This window comes from Diachasma alloeum, unplaced genomic scaffold, assembly GCF_001412515.2.
Source record: "Diachasma alloeum isolate Michigan unplaced genomic scaffold, Dall2.0 Dall_scaffold_00827, whole genome shotgun sequence".
Taxonomy (NCBI): Eukaryota; Metazoa; Arthropoda; class Insecta; order Hymenoptera; family Braconidae; genus Diachasma; species Diachasma alloeum.
In genome coordinates this window covers 310,043-327,882 of record NW_021680954.1, presented here as the reverse complement: position 1 = coordinate 327,882, position 17,840 = coordinate 310,043, and the positions used below count along the sequence as shown (strand labels likewise).

Genomic DNA, 17,840 nt, shown 5'->3' with positions numbered 1-17,840 from the left:
ATCGATTTCATGTGTAAAAAAAGGTTTCCAAAAATTTAACCAATTTCAATTATTTATTTATAAACAACGACTGCTATGAATAATAATAATTCTGTGAAAAATGTAATTTGGAAAACGTCGAATATTCATGATTTTTTTCAAATTTTTCTCTCACAATTTAATTGACCTATTTGGTAATTGAAAATGGTTGAATTTACAGTGCGGTCTGTACCAGACGTACCAAGTAAAGGTACTTGGATAACCTTAATTATTGGTGGGGATATTGAGGATTGTTTTGCTCATTTTTTCTAAAAACTTGTTTTTTCAATTCTAATCGAGAGCCACTATTAACAACAATCTTAAAAAAATATTTAAGCATATCAATTAGCCAGGCAATTTTCTCAACTTTTCCCCTCATTTTTCTCAATTCTTTTCTTCATCCTCTTTAAAGTTCTGAAATTTTCTAATTTTTCTGACTTCATTTTTGGTGATGACAAAAAGAAAATTGAGTTATTGTTTATAACGGAAAAAAGATATTTGAAGAAATATCCGTCAATTATTAATTTCAAATACTTGCAATTAATTGCATTCACCACATTAAATAAAACAAAAACCGATATTATTTCAAATAGTATTTTTCGGAACAAAACCATTCGAATACTATTCAATCTGTTACGTTTCATGGCTCTAAAATAGCAGATAACCAGGAATATTTCGATCAGTACTTTGAATAATATTCCAACCTGAGCTCTGCTAAGTTTTTTCAGGAAAAATGAATGCAGTGAATTTAGTCGTTGTGATGTAAATAGAAATATTGTCGTTATAGGACTATGGCTAGTGGAGGTATATAACTGTTGAATATTTAGAGGCATTAAAGAATCAATAGACGTTCGATATTTAATTATAAATAATGCATTTTCATTTATTGTTTCTCCATAGTCTTAATTTACATAATTAGGCCTTATTGTGTCTTACAATCTATCTTTTGGTATTCTTATATTTCTGTGTAGCTTGATGCAAGCAGCAAGGAGCGAAAAAATTAGTTGAATATCTCTCTTATTTAAAAAATTGTGATGAAAAAAGATAACTCTCTGTTCTGTCTCAAGATTTATCTACTTTATTTGTTTTATGTACTGCTTAAGTGTTGTCTCCCCTCATTCAGTCATTGGAACGATGAGAATTTGTACTTAAATCTTATGGATATTATTTAAACTTGATCGATAACTAACAGTCACAATCGTCCCTAAAAGCCGAAACGTCATTATCTACATTTACATTAATTATTTTTATCTCTTAACTCTTATTACTGAATCGTTCTAACATATAGTTTATCATTAATTGTTGAAATTAATCCTACGTAGGCCCATTTGTATCCTGCTTAAACATCTAAAAACCAATGGCTCAAGACACTCGAATTCGTGTGAAGACGCAATTACAATTTTTTTTCTCGGTTTAGAGTGCGTCAACGAACAGAACCAAAAACGAGTGACGTAAAATACGTTATTATGTCGCTAGAGTACAATAAACTATCAAACAGTGGTCGGAAAAAATTTTCACGTTGAAATTGAAATGGCCCCTATCTGAAATTAAAACAAACGCCAGGTGTTATCATCGCAATTACCATAAATTCCTCTCGTTATTTACGATTATTTGCCACTTACCGATTGTGAAAACATGCGCCAATATTCGAAGGTTTACGAGTCGTGTCATACAAAACAATTCCATATCCTCCAATGTTCCTTGTTTTTTTTTCATCAATTTTTCATGCCAATTTATCTAAAATATTCTTTGAAATGCCGGTTGTTGCGTGCAAATGTGTGCAGCAATTGCACGCAGTATGTGGCATTTTCAACAAAAAAAATCCCCGCCCGATTGTAACGTCGGGGACGTGGGTGGGGTGGGTACCCCTCCTCCATTATCAATTCAATTTCAATAATCCCTCTGGCAGAGGTGAAAATGAGTTTCATCGATTCTCCTCGCTCCTGTGAAACAGAAAAGTGAGACACGATCCATGTTAAATTGAGAAAATCCCTTTGCATTTGTGAGCTATTTCTGTTCTAGACTGAGAGATTTTTTTTGCTTCCCAATGGAAGCTTTGTAATTGTTCAAATTCAAGTTTTGGATTTTCTGTGTTATATCGATCCTGTATGATCCAAAAACTTCGAAATAGTATATTTCGATACGAGTGAGTCGGAAGTTTCATGAGTGTGAAGTTGGCATGTTGTTCGTCAATAGAGAATATTCTATAGAAAAAGTCAATAGAATTTGACTTTTCTATACAACTTACTCTATTGGGATAGTTTCTATAGAATTTCCGCGGCTCATATTTTCTCAGTTTTTTTCATTCTATTTTTTTTCTTTTCATCACGAAAATCAAAGAGAAAAACTTATAAAATTTGAACCGAGGAAATTTCATAGACGTCTTAATATAATAAGTCTTGTAGAAAAATGGAATTCTGTTTATTTTTTCTATAGAATATTTCCTTCTATTGAACATTTCAATAGAAGTTCAATAGAAATCCAATGGATTTGCCTAGTGAATTTGCTAGGTTTTTCTATTCAATGTTTTCGTGCGTGAAGGTATCAGAAACGTCCGCCAAAATTTTTGCTTCCGAATGGAAGCATTGTAATCGTTTAAATTTAAGTTTTGAACTTTTGTGTTATATCGACCCATTATGATCCAAAAAGTCAGAAAATGCATTTTTTAGACCGTGTCCGTCCGTATGTATATATGTATATATGTCTGTGGCAAAGTTTTTCGTAAATTTCTGGCTAATGAATCGATGGAATTGAATCACTTTTTCTCCTTAAATGAAGGTATTGCTAAGCCTTATCCATCGCCATCAATTAAAAATCAATTCATTGATTAATTGTTTTAATCTTCGAATTTTTTCAAAATTTAGTTATAACACGATAAGTAAAAAAAATGTTCTAAATTCATTGAATGACGGCTTAAAAAATTCGTCGAGATGTCCTTTTGACCAAGTTCGAAGATGAAAGCGACACCAATAATCGTTATTTTGATTTCTATGAGATTTTTACAAAATTTCGTCTTTTTTGAAATCAGAATTCCGCAGTTATCTCTGGTGATTGCGCTTCAAATGAATTCAATCATAGCTTAATATGTTTGTTTCAATGCTATTATAACGAAGTTAAAAGATGGTTACAATAACTGTCTTGGTTAATTGGATTTTCAGGATAATTTTTGGAAATTTAGAATTTTTCATGAATTCCCCTGAAAGTTAGCTTCCTGATGGTTCCTTTAAATTTCATATTTCGAATGCATTCCATTATGTAGTATTGAAATATTCCTAACAATATTTCATCGAAATTTCCCGAAATTTTTAGACTTTCATTAAGTGGAAAATCTAAAACAATTAGTTAGAAAGAAATTAATTCAATTCAAGAAACTAAAATGGGCTATGAATAATATACAATAGAAAAAAATCAGCAAAATGACCATTCGGAAGCATATTGCTAATTTATTAGCAAAAATAACTATCCTATCCGCAACACAGGAGCAATTTCCCTCTTGTTTAAGAGTATAACAACACAAGTGGAAATCCCATGTAAATTACGCGTCGGAAATTTTCTCTCAGCCTAGAAAAAAAATTTTTTTCAGTGTACACGGAGAGAAATGTTCAGAAAAAATTACGGAACTCTCACTTCACTCACCGATTACGGAATCGACTCAGAAAATTTTTGAGTGACGGTATCGTAATTTTTCACAAGAGATTCAGATAAAAATTACGGAACGCTCCGGAAAAATTCCGTAACAGTTCCGTAAAATTTTCTACAACCACATTTCGCTCCGGAATTACGGAAAAGATACGTAATTTTTATTGAATATTTCTCTCCGTGTAGTTCTTCGAAATCGAGCCTTACCCTCTCGCTTCCTTAACAGTGCTGGTAATCGAGGGACTGCGTGCTACCAATTCCAGTCTCCTCCGTCGCTCCTCAATGGCCTCTGTATCCAGGCTCATCGTCGATTGAATAGTCCCCTGCGCTACCGATGCATTGATGTGTCGTGTTTTTATCAGTGGTGGATTCCTCGATTGCGGTACCGCGAATGTTCGTCTCAGTGCACCCCTCGGCGGTGACGGGGGTGGGTAGGAAATTCCTTATCATCAACAGGAAAAAAAAATTATCGAGAATGAAAGTGTGCACAATTTACGTTCGTATAAACTTTCCATTTATTCATGAAATAAATCACTGGATAAATTAATCGTCAATCAAACACACCTCGATGACCCGGGGATAGGAGAGTGTCCTTGCTCTTCGTGATTTGTGGTACAATGAGAAGAGAGTTTGGTGGAGTAGGCGAGACCGTGGATGTTTGCGGTGACGTCGCAAGTGTCAAGTTTGGTAAAGACTGCCCAAGACACGAGTACGCTGGCACTTGGACGCTCAAGGTGTTTGGAGTTGGCGATTTACTCAGTAGAGACCGTCTGTAATTACTTGAGTAATAAAAAAAAAGAAAGAAAAAGAGTCCTTTGAGCTGGCCTGTCTATTTAGATTGCACTGAGTTGATTAAGTAGACAAATGGTTGTGCCGTATGAAGCACTCAAAGTACGTAAAATTGCATTTGGAAACATGGTTAAATTTTTGGTAGGAAATTCAATTGGAGGGTCTTTGAGAGGATGCGTTCAGGTGGCTAATTGGAGGGGTATTCAATTACATAAGTGGAAAAGTCCGACTAACGTATTTTTCAATTTATTTGAAAGGATTAGTTGGATAGCGCGAATCCGCTTGTATTCAAATGAAGATATATATCTTGACTATAGTAGAGTACATTGTAAGGAATTATAATAATTGATATGAATGGGAATTCAACTTAAATTCAAACTGTTTATGGAATTTTTTATTCATCTTGGAGACTCAACCAGATTCATTTTTTTCATGTGTAGCAATCAGTGACGTTTCAAGCATGATAGCTTGAATTTTTAATAGATTAGTTGATGATTCAGAGCTATAGTTGCCTGAATCTTTCTCGTTTTCAATCATTTTTATTAGCATATGGATTTGAACATTAGTATTTTATTGAATATTACAAAACTTCATTGATTCGTCAATGCGCTGTTAAAAAAAAATTAGCATTTCTTGGTCGGTTTGGTGGTTATTTGCAAGAGCGTGTTATTGAGTTCGTTTAAGGGAGGGGGGAGGCATAAAGAAATTTCAAACTTTAGTGATTATTTTTCCCAATCGGATTTGGACCAATCAGAGCGCAGTATTTGAGGCTACTTGATAGTTTTATTTCGCATATTTCCTCCTAGCCTTTGAATATTTCGCAGTAGTTCTTCATTTTTTTTACCTGATTATTTTTCCAACCCAAATATCGGGCAATATAATTGGCCCATTCGACATCACGTGGTACAAGCTACAGGATTTTCAACTGATAATTTTTTGATAATTTTCTCTGGTAGTTGCTATATAAAAAACAAAACATCATGCTGTCGAATTAACGCCTCGTCAAACTGACAGATTGAATTCATTTGTGGTAATCCGAGGATTTTTATTCGAAATGAGTAGATTCGGATCTCACTCCCTGAAAACCATTGATGAAAAAGTAAAGGGGAATATTCCCGTCAATACGGAGAAAACGAAGAAGACAATTTGGAATCAATTTACCAGTTTTTGTGATGAGAGAAACTACACATTGAGTGCTGACACACACATTGAATGCTGCTGTGTTAATTATACAATTTTCGTTTCTCAATTGTGAGTTTCGCCTCATGGTCCAATTATATTGCCCGACATTTGGATTGGAAAAATAATCCCCCGAATACCACACGAGCTTCCAAATTAATCGGGCAGTTTCCTCAAGGTTCCCTGCATACAAACGAAGTCGTCAAGTTTTTCAGGAAAAATCACTCGTGCTTCGCGCTCGTGATTTTTTAACCTGAAGAACTTGACTCCTTCGTTTGTTTGCAATGAACCTATCGGAAAATACCCCATAATTTTGAAACTCTTGTGGTATTACAAGTGAATATTTCGCAGTAACTTTTCATTTTTTCGGCTCATTTCAGATCAAATCTTGTATTTGGTAGCCTACGAAAATTGGGTTATTCTAATAACATAATTTGTCCAAATCTTCCCTAATTTACCTCCTGATGTTGTCTACTGCATTTTGATTCACCAAAATCCGATTGGGAAAATTAATCCGACAAATACCCCTCGAGCTTCAAAATTAATCGGGTATTTCCCCAAGCTCCCCTGGAAACAGAGGATCGGGCTAAGTTTTGCAAAAAAATACTTGGACATCCTCATTTATTTGCAACGAAGCTATCGGGAAAATTCAACAGGATTCTAAAGTTTTGAACGGTAGAAAGACAAGAACTCCCCAACTTATTCGAATTCCCAATCGAAATATGAATATTCAGTACTAAGTTCAGATAGCTAATAAGGGGGTTGTTACATAGATAGACAAGAAAAACTGTTACATATTTTGCAATTTATTTGAAAGGATTAGTCAAATAGCGTGAATCCTCCTGTATCCAAAATAAGAAATCCTATGATATTTCAAGTATCAAGTACACTGTTAGGAATGAATGTGAATTCAACTTAAGTTTAAACTGTTTATGGGATTTTTCATTCATCTTGGAGACTCAACAAAATTCTTTTTTTTTCATGTTAAGCAATCAATGACATTTCGACGGCTGCTTGGTTTTTAAACTCATTAATAAAACTGAATTTTCAATAGATTGACAATTTACAGAAATACCTAGTTGCCTGAATCTTTGCAATTTTCAATCATTTTCGTTTCTCACATACAGTCGAGCACTAAAGTTCGTGAACAGCCTGAACTTGCATTCTATGTATTCTGTTTACAAACTTTAGTGCTCGACTGTACATCTGTAAATTGCAATTGCATTGAATATTCCTGAAATTGACTGATTCGTCAATGCGCTGATGGAAAAAATCGGAATTTCATAAACAATTGGCTAGTCATTTTCAAGGATGTTGAGTTTAGGGGAGGAGGGAGGAAGGGGCAATCATAAAATTTAATTGAACATTCAATGGAATTCCAAATTGTTGAGCAGCAGAAAGTCGAGAATTCCCTGAATTAGTTGAATTTTCAATCAAAACATGAATATTCAGTACTGAATTTTCAATCAAAACACGAATGTGGAATTTTTCATTCATCTTTGAGACTCAACAAAATTCAATTTTTTTTTCATATTAAGCAATCAATGACATTTCGACGGCTTGTTTTTTAAACTCATTAAGAAAGCTGAATTTTCAATAGATTGACAATTTACAGGAATACCTAGTTGCCTAATCTTTCTAATTTGCAATCATTTTCGTTTATCGTATAAATCTGAAAATTGGAAATCCATAAACAATTTTCTAGTCATTTTCAGGGTGACATTGAGTTCGCTTTTGGGNGGGTGGAAGGAGGAAGGATCAACATGAAATTTTAAATTTAATTGAAAATTCAATGGAATTCCGACTTATTGAGCAGCAGAAAGTTGAGAATCCCCCGAATTAGTTGAATTTTCAATCAAAACATGAATATTCAATACTAAGTTCAGATAGTCAATTAAATGGTTGTTAACTCAGGTAGAAAAGTCAAATGGTAGCGTATTCTCCAATTTCTTCAAAAGGATTACTTGAAAAGCGCGAGCCCTCCTGTATTCAAACGAAGAAATTCAATGATACCTCAATTACCAAGAGATTGGACAAGCTATCGTAGAATCAATGAAAGTAAAACTGTCTCGTAAAGAGGAATAAAGTTAAATTTCAGCGAACTAACCGTCTCTTTTATAACGAATCGTCGAGTGAGTTCGAACACTGAATGATTCACTCTATTCAGTCAATAGGAATGATGTTAATTAGTATTGTGAAACACAAACTGGCTAATTACTGCATTTGGCTTCAACAACTTTAATTCAATCCGCCACTAATTACGCATTCATCGAATATTACACGGAATGCAACTGCTAACTAGTTGCTGAATAATCACCTCATCTGCAGCGGTCGATGATTATGTCCTAATCCGACTTCCGTACCCTCCTCCGAAGATACACTAGACGCCCTCGGTTGTTCAGCATCGACGCTAACATTTCTGCTTGCATTGTAACTCGGTAGAAAGCTAGAACCGCCCGGTGATACACCCTCCATCTCCATGCTACCACTAAATAAAGCGTCAAAGTCACTGTCAATTGAATTCAATTCGTGTTCGTTAAATTCCCACAAATACGCCATCGATTTCCCTAGGAAATTGATGGCACTGGGGTAATTTAAGTTTTATTGTCATTCCCGTAGGATGAGAAAAAAACGAATTTACCTGTGACTGTGGGCAAGACTGCTAACTCGCGATGCTCTACTGCTCCCACGGGGTGTTCTCGGTAAAACGTCACAGTCCTCAATGTCGTAGTCACCATCACCCAAATACGTGCTTGCTTGTCTGCTCACAGCCCCCACGGTCGGCACTTCACCCACTGGTCGTAGCTTCATCGTCACAAATTGCTGCTGCGCCTTCCTCAAGGACTCCATCCACGACTGCGATCAGTACGATTTTTTAAGTTAATTTGGAATTCATCTGTATTCATGACTATGAGGGCTGTTTTCGTTTAATCTTATTAGTAATCCCACTCCAGGGCCTCAATGTGCATAACATAATGAGTTTAATACGATCGCGATTCCAATTGCCTAGTACAAATCCATAACATGCGATAATTGGTCTGAGAGATGACTTTACCTCGAATTACAGAAGCCATTTCTATGATATTTTAGTAGACGAGATCAAATGCGCATATCGACATGATAGATCGATCAAACGATTCATCATTCTCATTGGGAATATAATACAATTCTTCATTCTAATAAAATTCACATTAATCAGGAAGATGGACATTGAATAATTGATATGAATTTTTGCGCAACATTTCGAACTGAAATGTCGGCAATTCACCCAGTTGTTGTAGCTTCAAGGACTCCATCCACGACTGCGATCAGTACGATTTTTTAAGTTAATTTGAAATTCATCTGTATTCATGACTTTGAGGGCTGTTTTCGTTTAATCTTATTAGTAATCCCACCCTACGGCCTCAATGTGCATGACATAATGAGTTTAATACGATCGCGATTCCAATTGTCTAGTACAAATGCATATGATGCGATAATTGGTCTGAGAGATGACTTTACCTCGAATTACAGAAGTCATTTCTATGATATTTTAGTAGACGAGATCAAATGCGCATATCGACATGATAGATCGATCAAACGATTCATCATTCTCATTGTCAATATATTATAATTCTCCATTCTAATAAAATTCATATCAATCGGGAAGATGGACATTGAATAATTGATACCAAAATATTTCGAACTGAATATCGAACAATTTTTGGCGCTTGCCCCTACCACAGTGCGGGGATAAAGCCATCAGGACTAGAAGAAGAAGATATCGAACAATTTCAGTGGAGAATGCGAAATATTCTTACTGGTCTTCTTGTTATTATAGAGAAAAGAGAAGAAAATATACGCGTGATACACTTTGGCCATCTTCCCTTTATTATAGAAAAGATAGAAAACGCAAACAAATTCCAAAAAAATGAACGCGTGACACATTTTGGTCATCTTTTTATTATAAATAGGACATCTGAAAACTAAAATTTTAATTTGATGGGTACAAATGCTTAGAAATCGGAGAAGTTTGAGCCCATATTATGTTCAACTCGTGATTCTCCTGGAATTCAAACTATTATTCGAATTTTATTCGAAGATATCTAATTTTTAACATCAATCCAAAAAATTGATGAACTCTTTTGATCTTGAGGATATTCAACTTTTTTGAAAATTGATGAAAGGACTTTCCAACATTTATAGTTCAATATCAGAGCTACTATTATAGGTTTCATAATTCAAACTTTTCGATATATGAACTTGGATAAATCTCTATTTTGAACCTTTAGAGAACTTTGGAAAATCGAAAGGAATTGAGTTCACCTCGCAAGGAAGATTTACAAGATAATTGAAAGGGTACTAGTGTTCAAAATTAAGAACGATTTTTATGAATAACTGTGATCATCACATTTTTCAAAACACAAAAGTTGGAGGGAATAATAGCCAAACTGATATGTTCAAGCATTCTACAGCTGAATATCAAATTCCACATTTTTCCTTTCGTTAAGCGGTGCACGAAAACTAATTGTATCCACTTCGCGATTGATCTCATAGTAATGGAAATAATCACAATTACCAACAATTTCCAATTTTTTCCGAGAAATTTCCCCCAACATTTAGTAAGAATTTCAACAAAATACTAAAGGTTCACCTTAGCCAGCTTAGGTTCACTCGATGTCAGCACCAGAGCAGCGGAGGCGACCCCATACTCATTCAAATACACCAACCCCAAACTGGACGACTCCTTCAGCTCATAAATACGTATGCGATCAACGACATAAGGTTGTCTGATGACTTTCAAAGCGCCTGCCGTACCCCCCGAGCCGCTGCTAGCTGAGCCTTTCTTGGTTGACGGCTTACACAGCAGAAGCATGTCTGTCATGAGCAGAACATGCACCTCCATCTGAAAGCGGAGATAAACGGTTTAATTTCAAGGGAATGAGGTGCTATCGTATGTTTTCACCGGGCCCCTGAGAATCCAAAGGATTTAAATGATAATTCAGCTCACTTTGCTAGTTGCTGCATCTCGCAATTTCAAATCCCCTTCACGCAGTAGTGTTCTTAATGCGTCCTTCGGGCAACCCGGCATCGGGGCTGTTGTTATATCAAGATTACTGTGCTGCTTTATCAATTTTTCTAGCTCCTCGTCCCTGGACTCCACTACGTCATAACACTCGAGTCGAGTGGCTGCACTGACTAAACGAGCTGTTTCCTCGCTTCTACGTAATGCAGCATTAACCGAGGCTACAAAATTATCCACGCATTTTATCTGTGAAGATAATTGAGTTTATTTTTAATTAGTTATTGATGGATTGTGTGGTGATGGGGGTTGAATAATTAATTTTACCATGAGAATTAGTTCGCTGCGCTGGTCCTCGTCCTCAGTATTTTTATGTACAGCCTTGAGCAGGAGAGAGTACTTGGTTAGCCTCTGCATTGGTTTCACGAGGATGTCGAGGAGACGCAAGCGATTGCATTCTTTTTGGGTTTCGCACCACTTGAAAAATATATCAAGAAGGCATGAGGACAGGGAAGATATTTGAGGGGACTTGGATAACTTTTTGCCATTTTCAAGGTCTTCTTTTAAGCTTCGGGGTAAGACGAAGTCTGCGCCAGTATTTTCTACTCGGTTAGAGAATTACTCTTGAAGTTTCAAGTAAAGAACTTCAAAATTTCGAGTAGCGAATGATTAATTAATACAGGTTACGTCAATTTAATGATTGAAAATGATTCCAATTCGAAAATTCAGAAATAAAGTTTCTTATTTTTTTTCGTAATTTCTCAATTGTTAACTAAGGGTTCAGAATAAAGAATCAAACTTAGGTCTTCGAAGTTGAAATAATAACATCATTTCAAAATAGAATAGAAGCTTTGATGTTTAACTACAGTAGTAGAAAAAGACTAACGAAAAATTTGAATGAATTTAATCCAATCCATGGAAGGTTTACACGCAGTAGTTATTGAACCCCTCACGTACGGGGTCGATAGGTGGTATCGACTAATCGAAATGGGAATGAATTCTAATAAAGTTGGTTATTTCGAAAAGTATGGAAAGTAATTTAACCAGACAACTGACATCGAAAATAACAATACGGTAACTTCAATTACAAAGGGGAAGATGGGGTCGTATTGAGGGTACACTACAGCGTACACTACGTGCGATACGGCAATAAAAATTTTGAAAATTCAGACAATTATAATTATGAATTTCCAATCTACTGAAAATTCAATTGAGTTCAATGCTGAGTTTTCACAGTGAGTCGAAATTTGAATGATCACTTAACATGGAATATTCGATTCTGTTGAATTTCTGAAGTGAATTCCAAAAACGATTTGATTCCAAATTGAATTTAAATTCACCACATTCAATATTCGCATGCAGCTGCTACTTAAGGATATCCACGTATATTTTGCAGTTTTGTACAGGCTACAGATATACAGTATATAAATTCAACCGTTTTCAATCATCAAATTTGTCGTTTAAATTATGGGTGAAAAATTTGAAGGAAAACATGAATATTCATCATCATTTAAATTACATTTTGCACAGAATTATTATTTGTTTAAACATTCGTTATTTGTAAATAAATAATTGAAATTGTTTAAACATTCGGAAAGCTTATTTGTTTAGGCATGAAATCATGTTCTGGTAAAATTCTGAATATGAATACATTTATTACTATCCCGAACGAATCATTTTTATAGTGGAAAATTTATTGTTTATAAATTATTCATAGAAAATGCTGGTAATTTTCAAAAATTGCAGTTTTTTAATTCTTTCATCGATCTTCCTCCAAAAATAAACTTTCTAATTTTTTTCCGATTTTTTAAATGTTTTCTAAGGGATCCATATCGATATTCAAAATCAGGCCTACAAACGCTTAACCCTAGCCTGGTCCCCAAACGCGGCCCAGAGACTGGTAGGTGACCAGAGTCGCAGAGGTGCTGCGGGGATTCCCCGCCGTGTTATTTAGACTCTAGCGTTGCCGAGTTCACTCTACACTGCCCGGGGGCATTTAGCGAGTTTCCGGCAACGTCGGATGATAGGAAATTTCATTTAACATGGAAAAAAATAATTTATCTGTTCGAAATAATTTGTTTTCTTTAGGAATTTCGGAAAATATGTTGGTCTAAAAACTACTACAATTCTTTGGACCCCTCAATTGACAAAGTCAAATTTTTTTGAATTTGTCCGGTTAGCCAGTCAATTGTCATTAACGAAAAAGGACGCGCGGCCGGCTTTTTCTCATATGGCGACCAATCTAGGGTTAAATAATAAAATTATTGTGAAATGCCCGGAAGGTTAGGGTCAAATGGGGTTCAAAGTAACGGTCTGATGGTCGGCTACAAAAGTAGAAAAGCATTTCAGTGGAGAAAAAATAGTCAAAGTACTTGATATCCTTAAGGATATTTTTTATCACTTGATATAGTGCACACTATCGATTCAACCATTTTCAATCATCAAATTTATCAATTAAATTGCGTGAGAAAAATTTGAAAAAAATAATTAATATTCAACCTCATTCAATTTACATTTTTCACAGAACTATTATTTGCTTAAATATTAGTTGTTTATGAATAAATAATTGAAATTGTTTAAACCTTCAGAAACCATATTTGTTCAGGCATGAAATCGATATTTGGTCAAATTCGAAACATGAATAAATTTGTTCCTATTCCAAACATCAAATGATTTTTACGATAGGAAATTCATTGTTCAAATTTCAGTTTTTAAATTAAGGAACTTCCGCAGTAAGTATACTTGGTGAAAATTTCGAAATGGTATAAAGACGCAATATTTGGATCATATGTTGTTGAGCACATTCAAAAATTATTCCCAAAATTTCAAGTACCTTGTCCACCCCATTTTCGAGATATACATCGTCAAAAATGGAAAAAACACAAAAATTGAATGTTTGGCGACGCATATCTCAAAAATGGGGTGGACCAGGGACTTGAAATTTTGGGAATATCTTTTTAATGTGGTCAACAACATATGATCCAAATATTGCGTCTTTATACCATTTCGAAATTTCCACCAAGTATACTTACTGCGGAAGTACCTTAAATTAAATCTCAGAGGAGAAAGAATATCCAAAGTACTTGGATACCCTGAAATTTTCCAGACATATTAAATTTTCTCTTTAAAAAAACTCACCACTAAGTAAGCTGTAAATAATTCGTTGTCATTCAACCGATCTCTGCAATATTGTTGACATTTACTCTGCTCTGAGCAATATCGCGTGTAAGGTGCAAATGTCTGCTCGAACGTTTCAAATCCGTGTAGAAGATGTCCTGGATCCAGTGATCTTCCCGAACTTCTTGCAGCATTTACCATACCCAGCAGATGTTCACTCCAGAAGTAGCGATTTGCCGCGTAAATGTCGGGGATATTACTGAATAACTTTTTCCTATCAACTTCGTTCAATATGTTGGATGCCTGCAGGCTGCAGAGGCACGCCATGAATAACTGGAAAAACAATACACGAGAACAATTGAGAAGCCTGAAAGAAATTGGCTATTCGGAGGAATACTAAATAATGAATGACTTACGTCTGTTACTACTTTGAGAGTTCTTATGTAAGCAATCTCCGTCTGAGCGAGCTCCCAAAGTGCCGTCTGTTGTTGCTGTTGTTTTTCAGTTAAACGCTCCCAATTGTCGACAAAGTCTCGCCAATCCTCCTCGAGTGTGTACAATTCTGATATTCAAAGAGAGAAGAAATGCACAATTCATGAGGGTTGACAAATCATCGAAATTCTATCGCAATAGTATGGGAATGGGCTTCTGGGGGAGAGGGATATTCTAAAGACACTCTGAATAATGCTCTCTGTCCCATCCTGGGAGCATAAATTCTGATGCAAATTGGCGACTCAGCGGGGAATATAATGACGATGACGTCATTCCGAACAGTTCTGTTGAGAGTATTTCTCAAGAGAAGAATACTGTGCTCAGCTCCAGAACAATTGCGACGGTGCGATGGGTGCGACTATAGTCCATTCGCACCCTTGAAGCAGACTGAGGAATTTCAATCATAATTCAAAAATACTGAGAGACTTGTTTTTCTCCAGTGAGTTATGAAACGTCATTTCGCCTTATAGCCAACGAGGCGTAAGTGCCATCATTGCGTTTTTTTTTCTTTAAAACCAAAGGGGCGTATTTTTTTTAAATCGTGAAATTGAATTTATCGACTTTTTCCAACGTTTTTCACCAATTAATTTTGATAATGACAAGTACATTTGGAATGGTGGAATTTCTTTCTATGTCACATGCAGAGCAGAGATAGCCAAGATCATAATCCAGAATTAAAGTTATTTTATTGCATACAAAATCAGGTAACTGTATTGTACAATTTTTCAAATATTTTATGAATCAGTACTCAACTTCGCAAAAATGATGATTATTAACTTAATTCAAAAATCAAATTCAGATATTTAGAATTAATTAATTATAATTGAAAATGAAAAATAATTTTCAAATTTAAATAAAAAAGTAGTGAACTTTGATGAATCTATGGTAAACTTCCTTTAAAATGACTAAGTAACAATCTTTGCCGATCCCTGATGCAGAGATAAGCGTCCTATATATTCGGTATCCCCTTCGTGAATTTCACTCATAATTCAAAAACACTAAGGGAGGCTTGTTTTTCTCCAGTGAGTTATGAAACGTTATGTCGCCTTACAGCTAACGGGGCGTAAGTGCCATCATTTTTAGTTTTTTTTCTTCAAAACCAAAGAGGCGTATGTTTGTTTAATCGTGAAATTGAATTTACCGACTTTTTCCAACGTTTTTCACTATCTATTTTTGATAATGACAATTACATTCGATATGATGAAATTTCTTTCTGTGTCACATGCAGAGCAGAGATAGGCAAAATCATAATCCAGAATTAAAGTTATTTTATTGTATACAAAATCAGGTAACTGTATTGTACAATTTTTCAAATATTTTATGAATCAGTAATCAACTTCGCAAGAATGATGATTATTAACTTAATTCAAAAATCAAATTCAGATATTTAGAATTAATTAATTATAATTGAAAATGAAAAATAATTTTCAAATTTAAATAAAAAAGTAGTGAACTTTGATGAATCTATGGTAAACTTCCTTTAAAATTACTAAGTAACAATCTTTGCCGATCCCTGATGCAGAGATAAGCGTCCTATATATTCCGTATCCCCTTCGTGAATTTCACTCATAATTCAAAAACACTAAGGGAGGCTTGTTTTTCTCCAGTGAGTTATGAAACGTTATGTCGCCTTACAGCTAACGGGGCGTAAGTGCCATCATTTTTAGTTTTTTTTCTTCAAAACCAAAGAGGCGTATGTTTGTTTAATCGTGAAATTGAATTTACCGACTTTTTCCAACGTTTTTCACTATCTATTTTTGATAATGACAATTACATTCGATATGATGAAATTTCTTTCTGTGTCACATGCAGAGCAGAGATAGCCAAGATCATAATCCAGAATTAAAGTTATTTTATTGCATACAAAATCAGGTAACTGTATTGTTCAGTTTTTCAAATATTTTATAAATCAGTAATCAACTTGACAAAAATGATGATTATTAGCTTAATTGCAAAATCAAATTCAGATGATTAGAATTAATTGTTTAATTATAACTGAGAATGAAAAATAATTTTAAAATTTGAATAAAGATGTAGTGAACTTTAATTAATCCATGGTAAACTTCTTTTAAGATTACTTGATAACAATTTTGCCGGTCCCTGATGCAGAGGTAAGCGTCCTATATATTCGACATCCCCTTCGTGGGTTTGAAATTTTTTGCTTCATCCTTGAGGGGTGGTTTTCCGGAGTTATATACTCGCATATCATCTACTGGCAATTCCTGTTCGCTTTAAGAACGTATTTGCTGAAGTGGAGAGAGAGAAGAGACAGAAAAAATAGGGAAGGCGAGACCACGATACCGTGTACGGTATTATATGCAATGGAGTGTTCAAGGGGTCGATCGATTTACCCTTGACTGGTGGAAAATCTTCCTGTGCGATGGGCGTGCAACGGTTCAGCATATGGAGGGATTTAACGATAAAGTGGAATGGGTTGAAAATGTCCATGAATAATATAATGTACATTTTGAATGGTTTTGATAGACAATACGTACCCGTGCCAGATACCCTGCTAGAAATTGTCACATGGGGAGTGGGTTGCCAGAGGTGAATTTAGGACTCTTCGGAACACTTTACATAATTATATAAGTGGCCGGGTAGGTGTACGAGACCTCCCATTTCGCCACCTTCCTTCATAAGGCAAATTTATTTTAATAAATAAATTTAAAGATAGTCACTTTCTAAATTCCCGAGCATGGTAAAGCATCGAATTACGAGCCTTACCAGCTCTTGGCGTTACCCAGGGCCCACGACGCGGACGTGGCTGGCATTGGATCCCAAAAATTCCCAAATATAACATTTATATTGAGAAAGGGACCGTATAGTCTACCAACACCTTTTGAATATCATAAGAATGAACAACCTTCTTCGTTCGATACGTGATCGTAAGGCAGTTGTATCTCTGGAAGACAGGGTACACCGTGCTGTGTGTAGCTATTGAGCTGCTCAACGAGCAATTCCATTCTCGTTCCTTTGGTATTGGTGAAAAAGCCACTCCAACGTTGCTTGCTGGCTTTGATTCCTGCAGCCCCAGCAGGAGTCTTGCCAGCAACGAGTGACACTGCTGGTCCCATTTCTGAATCCATACTCGAGTCCTCGGTTGAAACGCTGAAGAAACGTCCACTTCTACCGCGATAACTCTGGTTTCCGGAAATTGGAACGGTTATTTAATCTCGTGAGGGCGGGACTGGGGTATCATCAGTGAATGGAGAACTAAATTTCGCTGAGCTCAGAATATTGTTCTTGGATTCTGAAGTAATGCGGTAAAATAAAGGTATAGATTTCAGAGAGGTAACGTTCTAACATGTATCGCTCGTAGAATAAGAAACTACTTTATTTCAGAAGAAAACTGTCGAACATTGAGGATGAAAAACCTACGTATTTTTAGCATACACTGTTAAACAATTTTTACTGAAGTTTCCACGCTTTAGTCTTGAAATATGAAACAAGTGACGGTTTCATTGAAATTTCGGGGAATTTTTCTACGAAAATTAATGGAAATTAGGAAAATTCAAGCAAAAATTTTCTTGAATTTTCCATTTTTTGAAGTTTCAGACCAATTTCTTATTGAATTATCATGTTTACATTGACAATTCATGGAAAT

The 17,840-nt window shown here is 35.3% G+C and overlaps 1 protein-coding gene across 2 annotated transcripts in view; it reads right to left on the bottom strand.

Annotated features, from left to right (window-relative positions):
- Nucleotides 1-875: 875 nt before the first annotated feature.
- Nucleotides 876-17,840, bottom strand: part of LOC107044833 (pleckstrin homology domain-containing family G member 5) — an 85,124-nt gene continuing 68,159 nt past the window's right edge. Inside the window, exons 8-19 of one of the 2 annotated variants that reach the window (XM_015266877.1) lie at nucleotides 17,100-17,376; nucleotides 14,161-14,306; nucleotides 13,766-14,077; nucleotides 10,955-11,104; nucleotides 10,616-10,876; nucleotides 10,259-10,510; nucleotides 8,267-8,481; nucleotides 7,943-8,113; nucleotides 4,222-4,436; nucleotides 3,865-4,099; nucleotides 1,641-1,961; nucleotides 876-1,559 (exon numbers count right to left, since the gene is read on the bottom strand). In XM_015266877.1, coding sequence (XP_015122363.1) covers nucleotides 1,943-1,961; nucleotides 3,865-4,099; nucleotides 4,222-4,436; nucleotides 7,943-8,113; nucleotides 8,267-8,481; nucleotides 10,259-10,510; nucleotides 10,616-10,876; nucleotides 10,955-11,104; nucleotides 13,766-14,077; nucleotides 14,161-14,306; nucleotides 17,100-17,376 — 2,253 coding nt within the window. In that variant the 3' untranslated portion in view covers nucleotides 876-1,559; nucleotides 1,641-1,942. The remainder of the gene's footprint in view (nucleotides 1,560-1,640; nucleotides 1,962-3,864; nucleotides 4,100-4,221; nucleotides 4,437-7,942; nucleotides 8,114-8,266; nucleotides 8,482-10,258; nucleotides 10,511-10,615; nucleotides 10,877-10,954; nucleotides 11,105-13,765; nucleotides 14,078-14,160; nucleotides 14,307-17,099; nucleotides 17,377-17,840) is intronic. The other variant, XM_015266878.1, reaches the window with a different exon arrangement.